Here is a 14724-nt window from a genome sequence, read left to right as displayed (position 1 = left end):
ATTTACAGATATTTACAAACCATTGCTAATTAGAATAAGAATAATTTAAAATATTTTATATGTTGAAAGATTTTCAAAAAGTTACTGTTACTTATTGTAAGAGATAGGATCAAATTCTGTTAATCTGATTCACATGAATAAATTTATTGTCTTCCATGCAAGTATGCACATAAGTAAGCAAGCACAATTTTGCCCAAAGTGTAAGTCATTCTTAATAAGGAGAATGAAATGCAGAACTAAACAAAGCCAGGGTAATCTTGGCTCTGCAAAATCTCAAGAAATACTCTTCCCCGCCCCCCAATCAAAACCAAAACAAGGGGTGATCTAAAACTGGATCCTCATTCTATTTAAACTCCAGAGTTTAGACAAATTATTCCGGTTTTAGACTCTCTTTTCTGAGAATCTTTTGCCAAGTAAGGTGTTGTGGTGTTTTAAGTGTTACTGTTATTATAACCAAACTGTCTGGCAGCAGAGAGGATAGACAATTCTATTTTAGAAAACTTGCCTGATTTCCTGGCAGAAATGACCACATTCCCCTGACATATCTTCAAAGTGGTTTACTTGAAGAACAAAGAGTCTACACTCAAATATAATTGACCTCAAATAGCTTCTTCCTTTTGAAATCTCCTTTGTAATGCAGTTGGGATTCAGACAGGAGTGCTGAAAACGGCCTAAGCTTCAATTTGGTGAGTGAGAATACATCAGAGAATCACTGGAAATGTACTTATTATGGTCCCAAATGGTTTCATGCTATCATTTCATGTAGTGGTACTTATAATGGGAATATTAACAGATTACCACCTATGGTCTTAGAAATGGCACTTTGTATCCTAACTACTCTCATTGAAAGGCATCACTGAAGAAATGGATGTTCTGCTTAGAACCATACACATCTTCAAGTCCTTATTTTCACTGGAAGAAATTCAAGAAAACATTCACTCCGGAGACAAAATTTAGAAAATTTCCACAGTAAAGCTGAATTAAATTTCAATCTGGCCAAGAAAAATTACTATTTTTCCTTTACATGTGGCACTTTAGAAAAATTAATTGATTATTTTAGGGGAATACATCATGTCATTATACTTTGGTTAAAAGATGTAATTTCAAGAATCATTTATTCATTTTGTATACATATCACTGCAAAGCATGTGGTATGTATACTTTCTGGCACCAATCCAACAAACACAAAGCTTAAAGTTAAGCATAAAAGTCCTCTTAATTTCAATCAGACTATTAACATGCTTAAAATTAAGCAAATGCTTAATTGTTTCAGAGGCCAGAGCTCTTGGCAACTTGCAGAATTGAGCCCTAGATGTTATTCTGGAAAACTCAAACGTACGAGTGAATTTGCAGATCATGCTGGAATCAGGCGGCCAGAACTAAAGTGACCTACTTTTCTTAAGACCGATTCAGAACAACCTGAATCTGAACTCTTGTACCACAAATAACAATCTTCCAGACTTCTGTGACCTAGCACAGAAGCTGGATACATTAGATTGATTGACTGAAGGTGGGATTTTCAAAAGCACCTAAGTGATTTAGGAGTACAAGTCCCACTGAAAGTCTATTAGGTGTTTCTGAAAATCTCACCCCTAAACTTTTATACAGTGCTTATCACTAGCTCCAAGATCATAAAAGCACAAAAGTTAACATTTTAACAACAAAGATTTCAAAAATCTTTCCAGCCTCTACTAAGCTCCTCAATAGAATGAGCCTCGTTATGCAACAGAATTGCACAGCCAACTTTCTAATAAAGACTCCTTTACAACTTATAAAATACACATATGATTCCCTTACTACATGATCATAAAAATGAATTTTCAAAGTTAAATTTTCAAAAGTGACTAGTGATTTTGGATCACAAAAACGTGATGGTTGGATAGTGCCCAACTTGAGATAAATTAAAGGGAACCTGATACGTGTCATATACTCAGGCCCCATTAAGGGGATTCAAGTTGTTAGGTTAATTCTCATACTGTCTTTCGGACCGTGAAACGGCCACCAAATGCATTGTGTGTCTCCTGGTGTCCTGTCCTGAGCCAAATCTGGTGTGTTACTAGGTAGGATGCCTGTGAGAGACAGGTGGCCATTGATGACATCCAATGATTGTGTTTTAGGTCTTACAAGGGAATGGGGACCTTTTCCAGTGGGATTCAAATTGGACCCACCTCCCCGCAAAAAAGTCAAGGCACCCAAAATCCTAAACTGTTTCTGAATATCATAATCCCAGTATGTTACATAAAATGTGAAACAATCTATTATAAAATTATTGCATTGTCGACTATTCAAAAAAGCTTTCAAAAGAACAAATAAATCGGTACTCAAACTCTACGCAATTTCTAGGTTGTGACAATAAGGGATCTTAAAAGTGGCTCTGTCAGTTTTTAAGCGACTGATTTTCTTTTCAACTCTCTCAGACTCAAGTGTTCATGAAAGCAAGGAGCTGAAAAAACCAACCCAGTAGGTAGCCCCAAAATAAAGCCAACAACTTCCATCTTGCGCTGCAACATCTACATGTAAAGGACCTTTTCTTGCTTATGTGAAAGCACCCACGTTCTTCCAGTACTGCCAGCACCAGTGATGTTCCCCAGCCCTTAACTGCAGCAGCCCTCTACTAGGCATCAGTGCTATGGGGAGCTGCCTGTGCATGCGCTAAGGCATCAACGCTGGGAAAGCCCAGGCAGCAGCACAGAGACCTCAGTGCAACCTTAGCTCCATATACAGTTGCTGCCTCAAATCCCCAGCTGCACTAAAGAGGAGTGCCACGAGGAGCCAGGAGCCCAGCCATATAGGGGCTAGGTGAAATCAGCACTGCTGTGGGGGCAGCAGGCAGCTGTGGATGGAGACAGGTGTATATTAGCATTTGTGCTCCCCCCACCATGCTGCACCTTCAGATCTCCTGCCAGAACTGACAGCATCTCTGTGTAGAAAGAGAGAATAGAAGTAAGAGCGGGAAGGAACTGACTTGTTGGGAGCAGGAACCATCACAGTGGGGCTCTGTGCAGGGATGCACATGAGAGAGAGAGAGTCAGCATTAGTGCCCTGGAAAATAGGTAAGAATTATTTTAAAAATTATTAGGAGTAGGGGCAAACCTGACACTGAAATCAGAAATGCACATTCCCAGCAAGGTCAGTGGTTCTTATGATATTTTAACCCTAAAATGGAGTGATGATGATATAAAAAGTCTCATTTTTTCCATGAGGATATCTCCACTGTCCATTACTGGAAATAACCCCTGAAAAAGTTGTTTTCAATATTTTGAGACAGCTGTTTTCAGGGTGCAGTGTGACAAATACAGGTAGATTTAGATTAGAGCTGTTAGGGACTGTATTTTGCTATGTCTGTAAAGTGTCTAGCACAAAGGAGCCCTGAACAAAAATGGCACTGTGAATCATAGAATCACAAAATTGTAGGACTCGAGGGGACCTTGAGAGGTCAACTAGTCCAGTCCCCTGTATTCATGGCAGGACTAAGTATTATCTAGACCAGTTGTTCTCAAACTAGGGGTGTCACTTGTTCACGGAAAGCCCCTGGCGGGCCGGGCAGGTTTGTTTACCTGCTGCGTCCACAGATTTGGCCGATCGTGGCTCCCACTGGCCGTACTTCACCGCTCCAGGCCAATGGGGGCTTGGGGAAAGGTGGCCAGCAGGTCCCTTGGCCCACGCTGCTTTCTGCAGCCCCCATTGGCCTGGAACGGCGAACCGCGGGCAGTGGGAGCTGCAATCGGCCAAACCCGCAGACGCGGCAGGAAAACAAACCGGCTCAGCCCACTAGGGGCTTTCCTGAACAAGCGGCGCCCCTAGTTTGAGAAGCACTGATCTAGACCATTCCCTGACAGGTGTTTGTCTAACCTGCTCTTAAAAATCTCCAAAGAGGGAAATTACACAACCTCCCGAGGCAATTTATTTCAGTGCTTATCCACCCTGACAGTTAGCAAGTTTTTCTTAATGCCAGCCTAAATGACCCTTGCTACAATTTAACCCCCTTCCTCAGAAGTTACCAAGAACAATTTTTCCTCCCTCCTCCTTGTAACAACCTTTTATGTACTTAAAAACTTTTATGTCCCCTGGGTCTTCTCTTCTCCAGACTAAACAAACCCAATTTGTTCAATCTTCTGTCACAGGTCATATTTTCTAGACCTTTAATCATTTTTGTTGATCTTCCCTGGACTTTTGTTGATCTTCCCTGCCCTTCATATGCCCTCCAACTTGACTATGAATCACTAATAATCACTGCCACACGCCCCATAGGAGTACTGGGTGTGCACTGTCGGCCAAACCAGCCCCCACAATTCTACAATCATGAAGGCATAAGCCACCTCCCTTCAGTCCTGGTAGAAATTTTTCACAATGAAGAATTCCATCTAAGTAAAGAATTCCATATGAAACTGATGAAATTCCTCAACTGGATTGTGGGAAATCAAGGCTATTTCTATTTATTTTTAAAAGGTGATGCTAAATGGCAGAGCCAAAGAGGTGATTTTAACACAGGTGTCTGCTGTCTTGCACCAGGAGTCCCCTCTTTTGTAAGCTCCTCATCAAAGGCAGTATTAGACGTCACTGCATGAGGAGACCTGCATGGCTCAAGGTCCCAAAGTGACAACTCCACTTCCCTCACTAAAGAGAATCAGACTTCTAAACATTGGCATATGCTGTCAGAATACCCCGTAAAATGGTGGAAGCATCCTTGTAGAATCATTCATATCAGCTGTAATCACCCCCAGCTGAGACATGTCACTACTTGGTAAACAGTTGTGACAGCTGATCCCTGTTCCTATGGTGAGGACAGTGCTTGCACTGACATTGACTGAATATTTTCCCTTGGCATCTCAGGGAAAGAGAGTAGTGGTGAGAGACAGGGATATGTGTGTGTTTCTTACTACAAAACTAGGGGGGAAACTGACAAATCAGTTGCCTAGGGATATGTCTGCCTCTACCGCTGCTGCTGATCCTTTGAAGGTGACTGAGGCAACAAATGTAACAACTTATACAAAGTGATGATCCATGACTATAGCATTAAGGAGGGCCATTCAGCAATGGAAATATGCTGTTTTGACACAGGAATACCACAGAAAAAGGCTGAAGAGAACAAAAATGTTGTGCCTGTGACACTGAAAACACAGCACGAGGTAACTTTTCCAATTTCTATGATTCTGATGCATCTGGTCAGCGTTGTGCAACATTCAGGGCACAAAGGGCGGGCACCAATGCCCTGGTGGCACTTCTGCTTTAATATGTCAACTGACAAGTATATATCGGCATATGGGAGAAGCATAAAAAAAACTATTTATTGCTGGAGAGGAAGCAGCAGAGGATGGAGCAGCAGGTTAGAATTCTGATCAGTCTTCTCACAAGACATTTAGAATCAATGAATGATGCAAGTGAAAGGTGGCTGATTATACTGCTGCCAGTTCACAGAGCAGTGTTGCTGGCATCACAAATAGCGGTAGTATGCATTTTATACATTATGTTGGAGCCCCCTGAAATGGCTGGCACCCCAGTATTGGGACAAATAAGATCAAGTTGCCTTGTATCCCAGAGAGAAACAACGTAACAACCAAATGACACAACAACAAGGGCTGAAATATGACTCAAATCAAACATTCAAAAATGCAATCAACTCACTGTTATTATTATTATTGCTGTGATTACTCTAAACCTCTTCTTAAAGCTCCTGACTCCAATATGTTGAAGATTAACGCACAAAAATACCAGAACCACATGTAGATTTGTGTGAAAAAAGTGGCACACCTTGATGACAAGTACAGTTCCATATAACTACAGATTTGTGAACAAGCAGGCAGGGCAAACTGAAATCGTGACATGACAATCACAGTACCCTGAATGAAAAGGAGTACTTGTGGCGCCTTAGAGACTAAGTACTCCTTTTCTTTTTGCGAATACAGACTAACACGGCTGCTACTCTGAAACCAGTACACTGAATGTTGTTCAGTTCCATTACCCTTCTGCTCCAACCCAGAAGTCTTAAACCCCTCCCTCCCAGAGACCCAATACCTAAAAGTTATTGTTGATCCCACTACTAATGGTCAACTCTCAGAGTGCTGCATTATATTACTGTAAATGCCATTATGTCCATACTCATTGTGAAAAAAAAATGAAGAGCACACTGAATAACACAGGAATTGCCATATTTTATCAGACCAGTGTGTCACAACCAGGACATGAATGCTCTGACCTACTGGCCGGAGCTGGCGTCAGGAGTCAGACAGGGTTAGGTTCAGGGGTGCTGCCACACCTCTGGCTTGAAGAGATTTCAACCATATACAGTGGTTACAGTTTTGTTCAGTGGCTTTCAAACCCCCACTGTTCCAGAGCCGCTGGTCAGGTTTCCAGGAAATCACAGTCTGAGACAGGCCAGAGGGCAAATCAAGGTCAGGTGTCAGTGAGGGCCAAGTTACCGGGAGATCAGCAGCAGCCAGTAGGAGCAGGTATCTCAGGGGAAGCAGTCCAAAGCAGGAACAACCTAGCTGCATGTACATATTCCTGTTCCTGTGCTCGGTTTATATAGAAGCTGCCAACCAATCAGGACCCCCAGCATTCTGCCAATCGGATTCCAGGACTGGGGTCCTCTATGGAGTTCAGTTCCTATTCTGACAACAACTAGCAGGTCACTGGGTGGCAGGTTGGAGCTTACAAGTGCTAACGAACCCTCTGGACCATGATGGTTCCTGATACAGTGGTTGTCAATGACAGTGGCTAGAATCAGATGTTTCAGAAGAGAAAGTGCAAGAAATCCAATACTAGACTATTATATAATAACCTGACTACAAGAAAAGTTTTCCCCCCAGCAGAAAAATAGTTGTTGGTTGGCTTATGCCTTTTATAAGGTTAATATAATATACCTTATATATTTTAAGTTATGTTATGTAATGGTGATGTTGTTATCCATATTACACCAAATAAGCGTTAATAGAATAAGTTAAGACTGTTAATGTTGCTATGTCAGACAACCAAATGTTAGGAAATTCTAGAATTAAGATTGCCTGTACAGCTGTAATTTGGCCCTCTTGTGTATATGTGTTATGATACAGTCTTTAATTACATGGTCAAATACTATTTTTTCCCCCAAAACTGGTATTTCCTAACATTTGTATTTTTGACTTTGCAACTTTAATGTTCTTTTAACAAAGATTTGTGTAGCTAGTGTAATAGGCAAGCTGAAAGCAAACTGAGAAAAACATTAAAGCTAATGGAATCGTGCTGATTGATCATCAACAGAGTGGGAACCTTTAGCTCTACAGCATAGCCCTCTGCCATGGGAGCTAATGGAATGACTGACAGCAATAGAAGCTTGTGGGGTACACACACTTTGCCCTTGACTTTCACAACTATTTGCTGATTACAGAGGAATGGTGAGACTTAGGCTTCCATTCAGTTCTGGAGAGGAGAATACTCTCGTGGTCACAGACCTTTCTGCACCTATTCTCCCCAAGCCTGACCTCTTCTGCCCATCGTACCTCCAGTCACTCCATCTCCTCATCCCATTCCCAGTCTTTGTCCAGCCAGTCTCATTTCCCCGCATGAAATGTTAGTCTTCACCCCTGCTTGAGTCTTCCACAGCCAGGCTCCTTGTCCCACTCTCCTTGCCCAGCAAGGTCCAGACACCCCAATACTCCCAGTTCCTCATTTAAACTCAGCCTCTCCATCCATTGGTTCCCAGTCTCTTTGCCAAGCCAGTCTTCCCCATTCCACCCCACCAGCTCCCAGACCTTCATCCCCTGCCCACCAACTCACAATTTGTCACCCATCCAAATGCTTGTCCCAATCTACTCCCTATGCTCCCCCAAATCCAACTCTTGTGTCCCCTCTTCATATTAGTCACTCTTCCTCTTCACTGCATGGGCACCAGCAGGGGAAGCATTAAGGAGTAGAAGAGGGAGTCTCTTTACTCTCTGTTCCAGGACAGTGCACCAGCCACCCACAACCGCTGGAAGCAGCAATTACAGAGGAAGTCCCACGCAGCCTCTGAATCCCCGGGCTGCACCATGCCCAGAAGAGATGAGATCTTCGTAGGACTAGGGCTGGTTAAATACAGGTATGTTTCAATCATATTTAAAACAAGTTTTCTTGACATTTTTAATTTTTTTTTTTGAATTCTCCAATTAAAATACAAAGCCAAAAAAACTGAAACTGATTTTTTCAACTTTCAGTTTGTTTTCTGTTATTGTTTCCCCATCCCCTTTCTGTCCCTTGTGCCCCCCCCTTTATTATTTCCCCCCTTTCCATTGTGCAACTGAATAGATAGATGAGTGGGAAAGGTAAAAAGTGGAGATTTTTCATCAAAAAATCTGAAAATCTGAAAAAATGGCCATTTTTCATCAAAGACCAGTATTTCATGAAAAATTTCAGCCAGCTCTATCTAGGATGCAGTAAGTCAGTCAGGATAAGCCTATCAATCATATCCATTTAAAGCATTCAAGTTTCTAAACAATTCACCAAAAGCTACATAGCAAATGCATGTCTTTCTTTCCTTCGTAAAGGATTAATGGCTTTTGCTCCTGGTGCAGCTTGTGAATTGGTGGTGAAAAGAAATTTGCGCAGACTATGCAAGTAGTGACAGAAGAGTCTACTATGTTCAAAAGCCTCAAGGCAATAAAAAACCCCTATGCACTAAATTCATATCAGATGTGCGTGTGCCCCTGATGTTGACATTAATGAATGCCACGTATGCTTCTTTTAAAATTTGTTTATATCCATTCTTCCTTTTTAGTTAAAGCTGAAATTTGCAAGACAAATGATTTTGGCAGAGAACAGAGAAGTTAAATAAAACTGTGCTATTCTCTGCTAGATTGTTAAATTATCTACACTCTTGAAAAATAGCTCATGAAAAATGGGAAAAGAAAGAACGGTTATATTGATATCCTTTTTATATTTTTTCCTCAGCTCACCTGTTTCTCAGCTCATCCTCTCTGTCTTATGACTCACCCCCAGTTTGCAAGTTATTCACCAAAAGAACTCATTGCCTAGCAATCTTTAACCAAAACAATAAAGGTATATACATTTTTGTTCTGCATTGCACATGGAATTTTGAGCAAATCTAAGAGGTACGGAATTAATTTGCATGAAGTGTACAAGACAGGTGTCATAGTAGTCCTCTTTTCTTCCCATAAATACTTTATTTAACCCACTACATTGAAAGCGGGGGAAAGAACAACAGGCTAAAAGGTTATGGTCATTTTTCTTTGCAATATTACCTGTAATAGTCATCATATTACTTTGCCTTCACACCAGTAATGTGCCTGTCAGCATGGAAAGTGTTCTTGGGAAACAGTCAAAAATCAATCTCAAATGTCTAGACCCAGCCACTCCTCCTTGGATCCCAATTTATAGCTGTTAAGTCAAGATTTGATTACAATCTACCCAACTGCCTATGTGACATCATACTGGTACATTCTCAGGTTGACAAAGATAATTTTTAAAAGAATGAAAAAAATTTATTTAGAACAGAAAAAAATATAACTATTACATCAGCAAATTAAAAAAAAGAACTGGATTAACAGCCCTTAAATTAGCATTTTAATTTATAGAAATGCAACCCTGGTTTCTGGCTTGGGATGCAAGAGATTCTCTAATGCTAGAAAATTTGTCACCGGTATATTTTCTACTGGATCAAAATGAAGGAGGTGGAAACAGGCAAAAAAAAAACAACAAAAAACACACTATCAAATTTTAAAAAACAAGAGTTTTATAATAAACAAGCAAATTGACTGTTTTAAACTAGTGGGAAGTGAGACACTTTGGTAAGACAAATAAATATCTTTTAAGTGGTGCCCAGATTCCCAGGGATGGACACTTCAGAGCTATAAAATAAAATGCCTTAAAATATTTACTGTATATCTCATCAAGCCATCCAGGCCAACAGAAATTTTGTTTTGACTTAATGCAGTTCTAGAAATATTAAGGTCATGCTGAATATGCATAGCTAAGCAGAAGAGTACTGCTGAGCATCCTAAATGCCAATTATTTGTTATTCCGCACAACTATTCCTTTTCAGTACAACCCACGGTACTACTCAATCAATTTCCTAGTTTTGTATGTTCGAAGGCAGTGGTTCTCAAATTTATTTGATCGTGCCTTACTTCTTTGTGTTCATAATAATTTCTGTCCCCACCCCTGCCACACAAGTACATATAGAGCTGCCTAGCTCTGAAGGCAGAGTGAAGAGTGGCGGCTGCTGGCTGAGCACCCAGCTCTGAAGGCAGTGCCACTGCCAGCCCCAGTGGAGACGTAAGGGTGGCATGGTATGGCATTACCACCTTTACCTCTCTGCTGCTGCTGGCAGCTGAGCTACCTTCAATGGCAACACCATACCATGCCACACTTACTTCTCCGCTGCTGTTGGTGGTGATACTGGTTTCAGAGCTGGGTGCCCAGCCAGCAGCCGCCACTCTGTGGCCATGCAGTTCTGAAGGCAGAGTGGCTTCTCACACCCCTCCACTTCTCCAGAATACATTCCACACCAATTGCAGTTTGAAAACCTCTGTTCTAAAGTTTTAAAAGAATTACCTTGAATGTCGGTAAGTTAAAAACAAAAGTATGCTGAGCCGGCAGAGTAACATTAATGATAATGTGAATCCCATGCTTAGTTTATTACTTCCAGGGGAGGCAGAAGCAGGGATCCTTGGAAGTACAATTCAGCAATCAAAGGTGCCTGGGTCCATCATTATTAGCTTCTCTAGAGAAAGTGCCAGTTGGTCACCCCAGACATCAAGATGTGCTGGGCATCTGGCACAGGGCCTAATCAAGATAGTAAGGAAATTAGGTAATTACTTGGGGAATAACTGAGATACTATTAAAGAGCCTAGGTATAAGCCAGGCAATTTCTGACCCACCCATGCTCCTTCCTGTTCACCTTATACAAGGCTAACTGTGAGGGGTGGAAAAATGATCAAAAACAGAAAAGGGAAGAAGTGGAAAATGTATGTATCCAAGACAATCTCAGTGGTTAATACTTACAATATCGCCTATGTCTTTGTCAATTTATTAATTCCATTTTGGTTCCGTGAATGCCATGTTACATTTCAACCTCCACGTTGAATATAAGCTTTAATGTCGCTTTGAGCATTTATTTTTAAGTGGAAATTTAACATATTATGGAAAGACTATACATGGGAAGCTGTGACAGAGCAATCAAGAGCTATCAACACTGAATGTGCCTACCCTAGTGGAACAATGGATTTGCTACCAGCAGAACCACTGACCGAACGATGCTCTGCCCAGAAGCCCTGAGTTATTTCACCACCAGAAGACAATCAGGCAAAGAAGGCTGGGAAGGACACTCAGGAGGACTGCATTCAGCAGTTCATTGTTTTCCATACATCTGGAACTCGATTGTGCTTTTCAAGGGAGAAGTGTGTGTATAAGAAATTCCTTTGCTTAGCCTGTAATTCCTTGCTTTACTGCCACAGTGTCCATGAAGAGCATAACTAGGAAACCAGAGCTCCCACAGCGAGTGAACTCTGAAGAATGTATCTAAGCAACTGGGGCTCTGGGGAGCTGTGGCACTGGTTCCAGAGTCAGACTGTGGGCTCCTACTGCTGAAGTACTTGAGAGTGCGTATGAGACTCCCCTAGAGCTAGGAACAGTGATCAGTCATTTCCCAGATCCAGGGGGTATTAGATGCACATGGGATCAAATGGTTGGATCCAATCACAACAGACATATGCACCACTTAAGTCCCTCTTGGGCTTTTACACTGTCTCTCTGGACTGGGGTAAGCTTCACCCAAAAGGATTTGAGGAAAGCAAACTCAATTTAAGACATAGGTGCTTAAAGATAATTCTTAAATGCATGAGGGATTCAGTGGTTGGAGAAGAGTTAGACTTTTTATTAATGCTTTAATTATATTATTTTGTTATTTTGAAAAGCAATCAGCAGCCTTAAATGTTGAAATAAACAGTATAACAAAGACCTACTCCTTTTTGACAAACTTATTTGAGGGCCATCTTTCATGGTAGCATTCTGCACCCATACTCACTGCATTATCAGCCACTTTAAAGTGCTTTGGTAAACTCTTTCCCTCCCCCCTCCATCACCCAAATGACATGGATAATCTGACCAATACCAGCACTGTTGCAATTTACATAATACAACCAGATTTTGCATTGCCAAGATCTTCTGGAGATATAAAACCAAATCATTAAAATACAAAAATAAGAATTCTTCAGTATCACATTTAAAATAAAACTTCATTTTGGCTTTAAGTATGCTGATAAAAATAATATTCCCAATAACCAAAACCAGAGTTTCAAAACAGGCAAATGTACTTTATGAGGAAAAAAACATAACCAATAGTTAGAGCCTTCTGACAACCACACATTCAATGTACATATTATTTGAGAAACCAATCTACCAATGAACTTTGAAGGTATTGTACACTAAAAGTCCTACCTTAAAGCCAACACAAAGATTTGCTGGCAGGATATGCTGTTTGGGGACTATTCATGTGAGCAATCCTGCTTATGTATTTTGCATATCAGTGGTAGTACCTCTTCAGAAGGAAGCTACTTTCCATAAGGTTCCACTGAATTTATTGTAGATATGAAGAGAATGCCTCCTGCATTACTTTCCACAGTGAAATAAATTCACTAGTGTATTTGAGTTGTTTGAAGAGTGATTTTAGGCACATAAACCTGGGGAGTACTTCCTGTCTGAGCCAGTCCAGCAACAAAGGTCTGTATCATACAAAGCATGAAAGACTCTAGAACACTGTAAGCTTATAAAAAAATCTCATAACGGGGCAAGGTTGAGTCTGAACAGTGATTAGCTGGGAAACCTTCAAGGGAAATTCAGGGACTACAAAAATCGTGTTAACGATTCATAAGGTGGCACCTTTCCTCATATCATTATAAAACCAATGCATACATATCATGCTGAGGGAAACTGTTGACAGGAAGACAATCTTCTGCATGAACTGTAAGAAAAAAAGTCTTAATCACCCATTAAAAATCCAGTAGCACCTTTCAACAGGAATAGGCTTCTGACTTTGGCAATCATATTCTCACTTATCAAATACAGTTACCTAATTGTGCCTATATTACAGATGCACACACCCCGTGGTTCTTGAGAACAACATACACTATATAAATTTAAGATATCTACCATTATAGTTTGATAGACTTATTAGAACAAAAATAGACTTTGACGTGAAGGGAATTATAGACTCTATTGGTGAAAGAGACAACCCAGAAAAAATAAAATTGTGAACTTCACAGTTTGGGCTGAGGTCCTGTTTGCCTCAATTGGAAAACGGTGGTGATAATATAAAAAGGTAACCAAGGATGAGACCAAATTCAAATGTTACTCACAATAGAAATGAAAGAAAAAGAAAAAAAACCCAACAACCCTAATTCATTGCTATCCATAGATCTCTAGATAGACCCAGTTTTTATCACTATACAGTAGTAAACATTAAAAGAGTATCAAAAGTATATCTAGAACTACAATGATGACCAATGAAAGTTGTGGGTCAAATCTTGCTTTCCCCACTCCAATCTATTATCCCATCAGCACAAAAAATTCAAAACAGTATGACTGAATGAGTGCTTGATCATTTCTTTATAAATTTTTGAAGAAGAAACTGGGAGGGATGAAAAAGAGATACAATACTGAAAAACATACCAGAGGAGGCTTCCAATCTTTCCAATCTGCTGATCAACCAGTCAAGAGATCCAGAAAATTGAGCACAGTTTTTACGATTCCCCCTAATAAGTGCCGCTATTAAAAGAAGAAAAACAGAAAAAAAAGTTAATAAATGTGTCCAATTCTCATAACAGAAACCCCATAATTCCTGTGATGAACCATGATCCAACCAACCAGATGCAAAACAACTTGGCAAATGATTCTATTGAATAATAAAATTTGTAGGATTTTGTCATCATCAAATTGCCCATCACTGTAAAAAAAAATCTATCTAAAGCCAACAGTCATCTTCCTAGATCCCTTCTTGAATATCAAAGTAGTCCATTTTGAAGCAACAAAAAGTAATGACAGGTTTCAGAGTAACAGCCGTGTTAGTCTGTATTCGCAAAAAGAAAAGGAGTACTTGTGGCACCTTAGAGACTAACCAATTTATCTGAGCATGAGCTTTCGTGAGCTACAGCTCACTTCATCGGATGCATACTGTGGAAACTGCAGAAGACATTATATACACAGAGACCATGAAACAATACCTCCTCCCACCCCACTCTCCTGCTGGTAATAGCTTATTGTTTCATGGTCTCTGTGTATATAATGTCTTCTGCAGTTTCCACAGTATGCATCCAATGAAGTGAGCTGTAGCTTACGAAAGCTCATGCTCAGATAAATTGGTTAGTCTCTAAGGTGCCACAAGTACTCCTTTTCTTTTAACAAAAAGTAAGTCCACTGGTATTTCTGAACAAATCCTAGCATTCTGAACAAATCATAGCATTACTGTTGGAGGAGCAGGAGGGTATTGGAAAGGAGGAGAGGGAACACACAAACCTAAGGGGACAGTAGGATTTACCTTGTACTGGCAAAATAAGTATGTTCAAGAAAGAAAAAGAAAAAAAGATGACAATGAATTTTATGTTCAGGAAATGTTTGTCAAACTTTCTGCCCTTATGGGATTTGTACTTCACAGTACTATAAAGGTATGATATTAAAAAAATTTGATCGGGAACAAAGGAACTTCTACATAAATTCTAAATGGAAGAATTATGCTACCATCACTTATCTCTAAAT

At 40.3% G+C, this 14724-nt stretch overlaps 1 protein-coding gene across 2 annotated transcripts in view; it reads right to left on the bottom strand.

Moving 5' to 3' along the window:
- RYR2 (ryanodine receptor 2) overlaps positions 1–14724 on the bottom strand; it is a 699456-nt gene that overhangs the window by 354919 nt on the left and 329813 nt on the right. For both annotated transcript variants that reach the window (XM_043544343.1, XM_043544344.1), the window contains one exon: positions 13642–13737. In XM_043544343.1, coding sequence (XP_043400278.1) covers positions 13642–13737 — 96 coding nt within the window. The remainder of the gene's footprint in view (positions 1–13641; positions 13738–14724) is intronic.

This window comes from Chelonia mydas, chromosome 3 (genome assembly GCF_015237465.2).
Source record: "Chelonia mydas isolate rCheMyd1 chromosome 3, rCheMyd1.pri.v2, whole genome shotgun sequence".
Lineage (NCBI taxonomy): Eukaryota > Metazoa > Chordata > Testudines > Cheloniidae > Chelonia > Chelonia mydas.
This window is presented reverse-complemented; position numbering and strand designations above follow the sequence as displayed.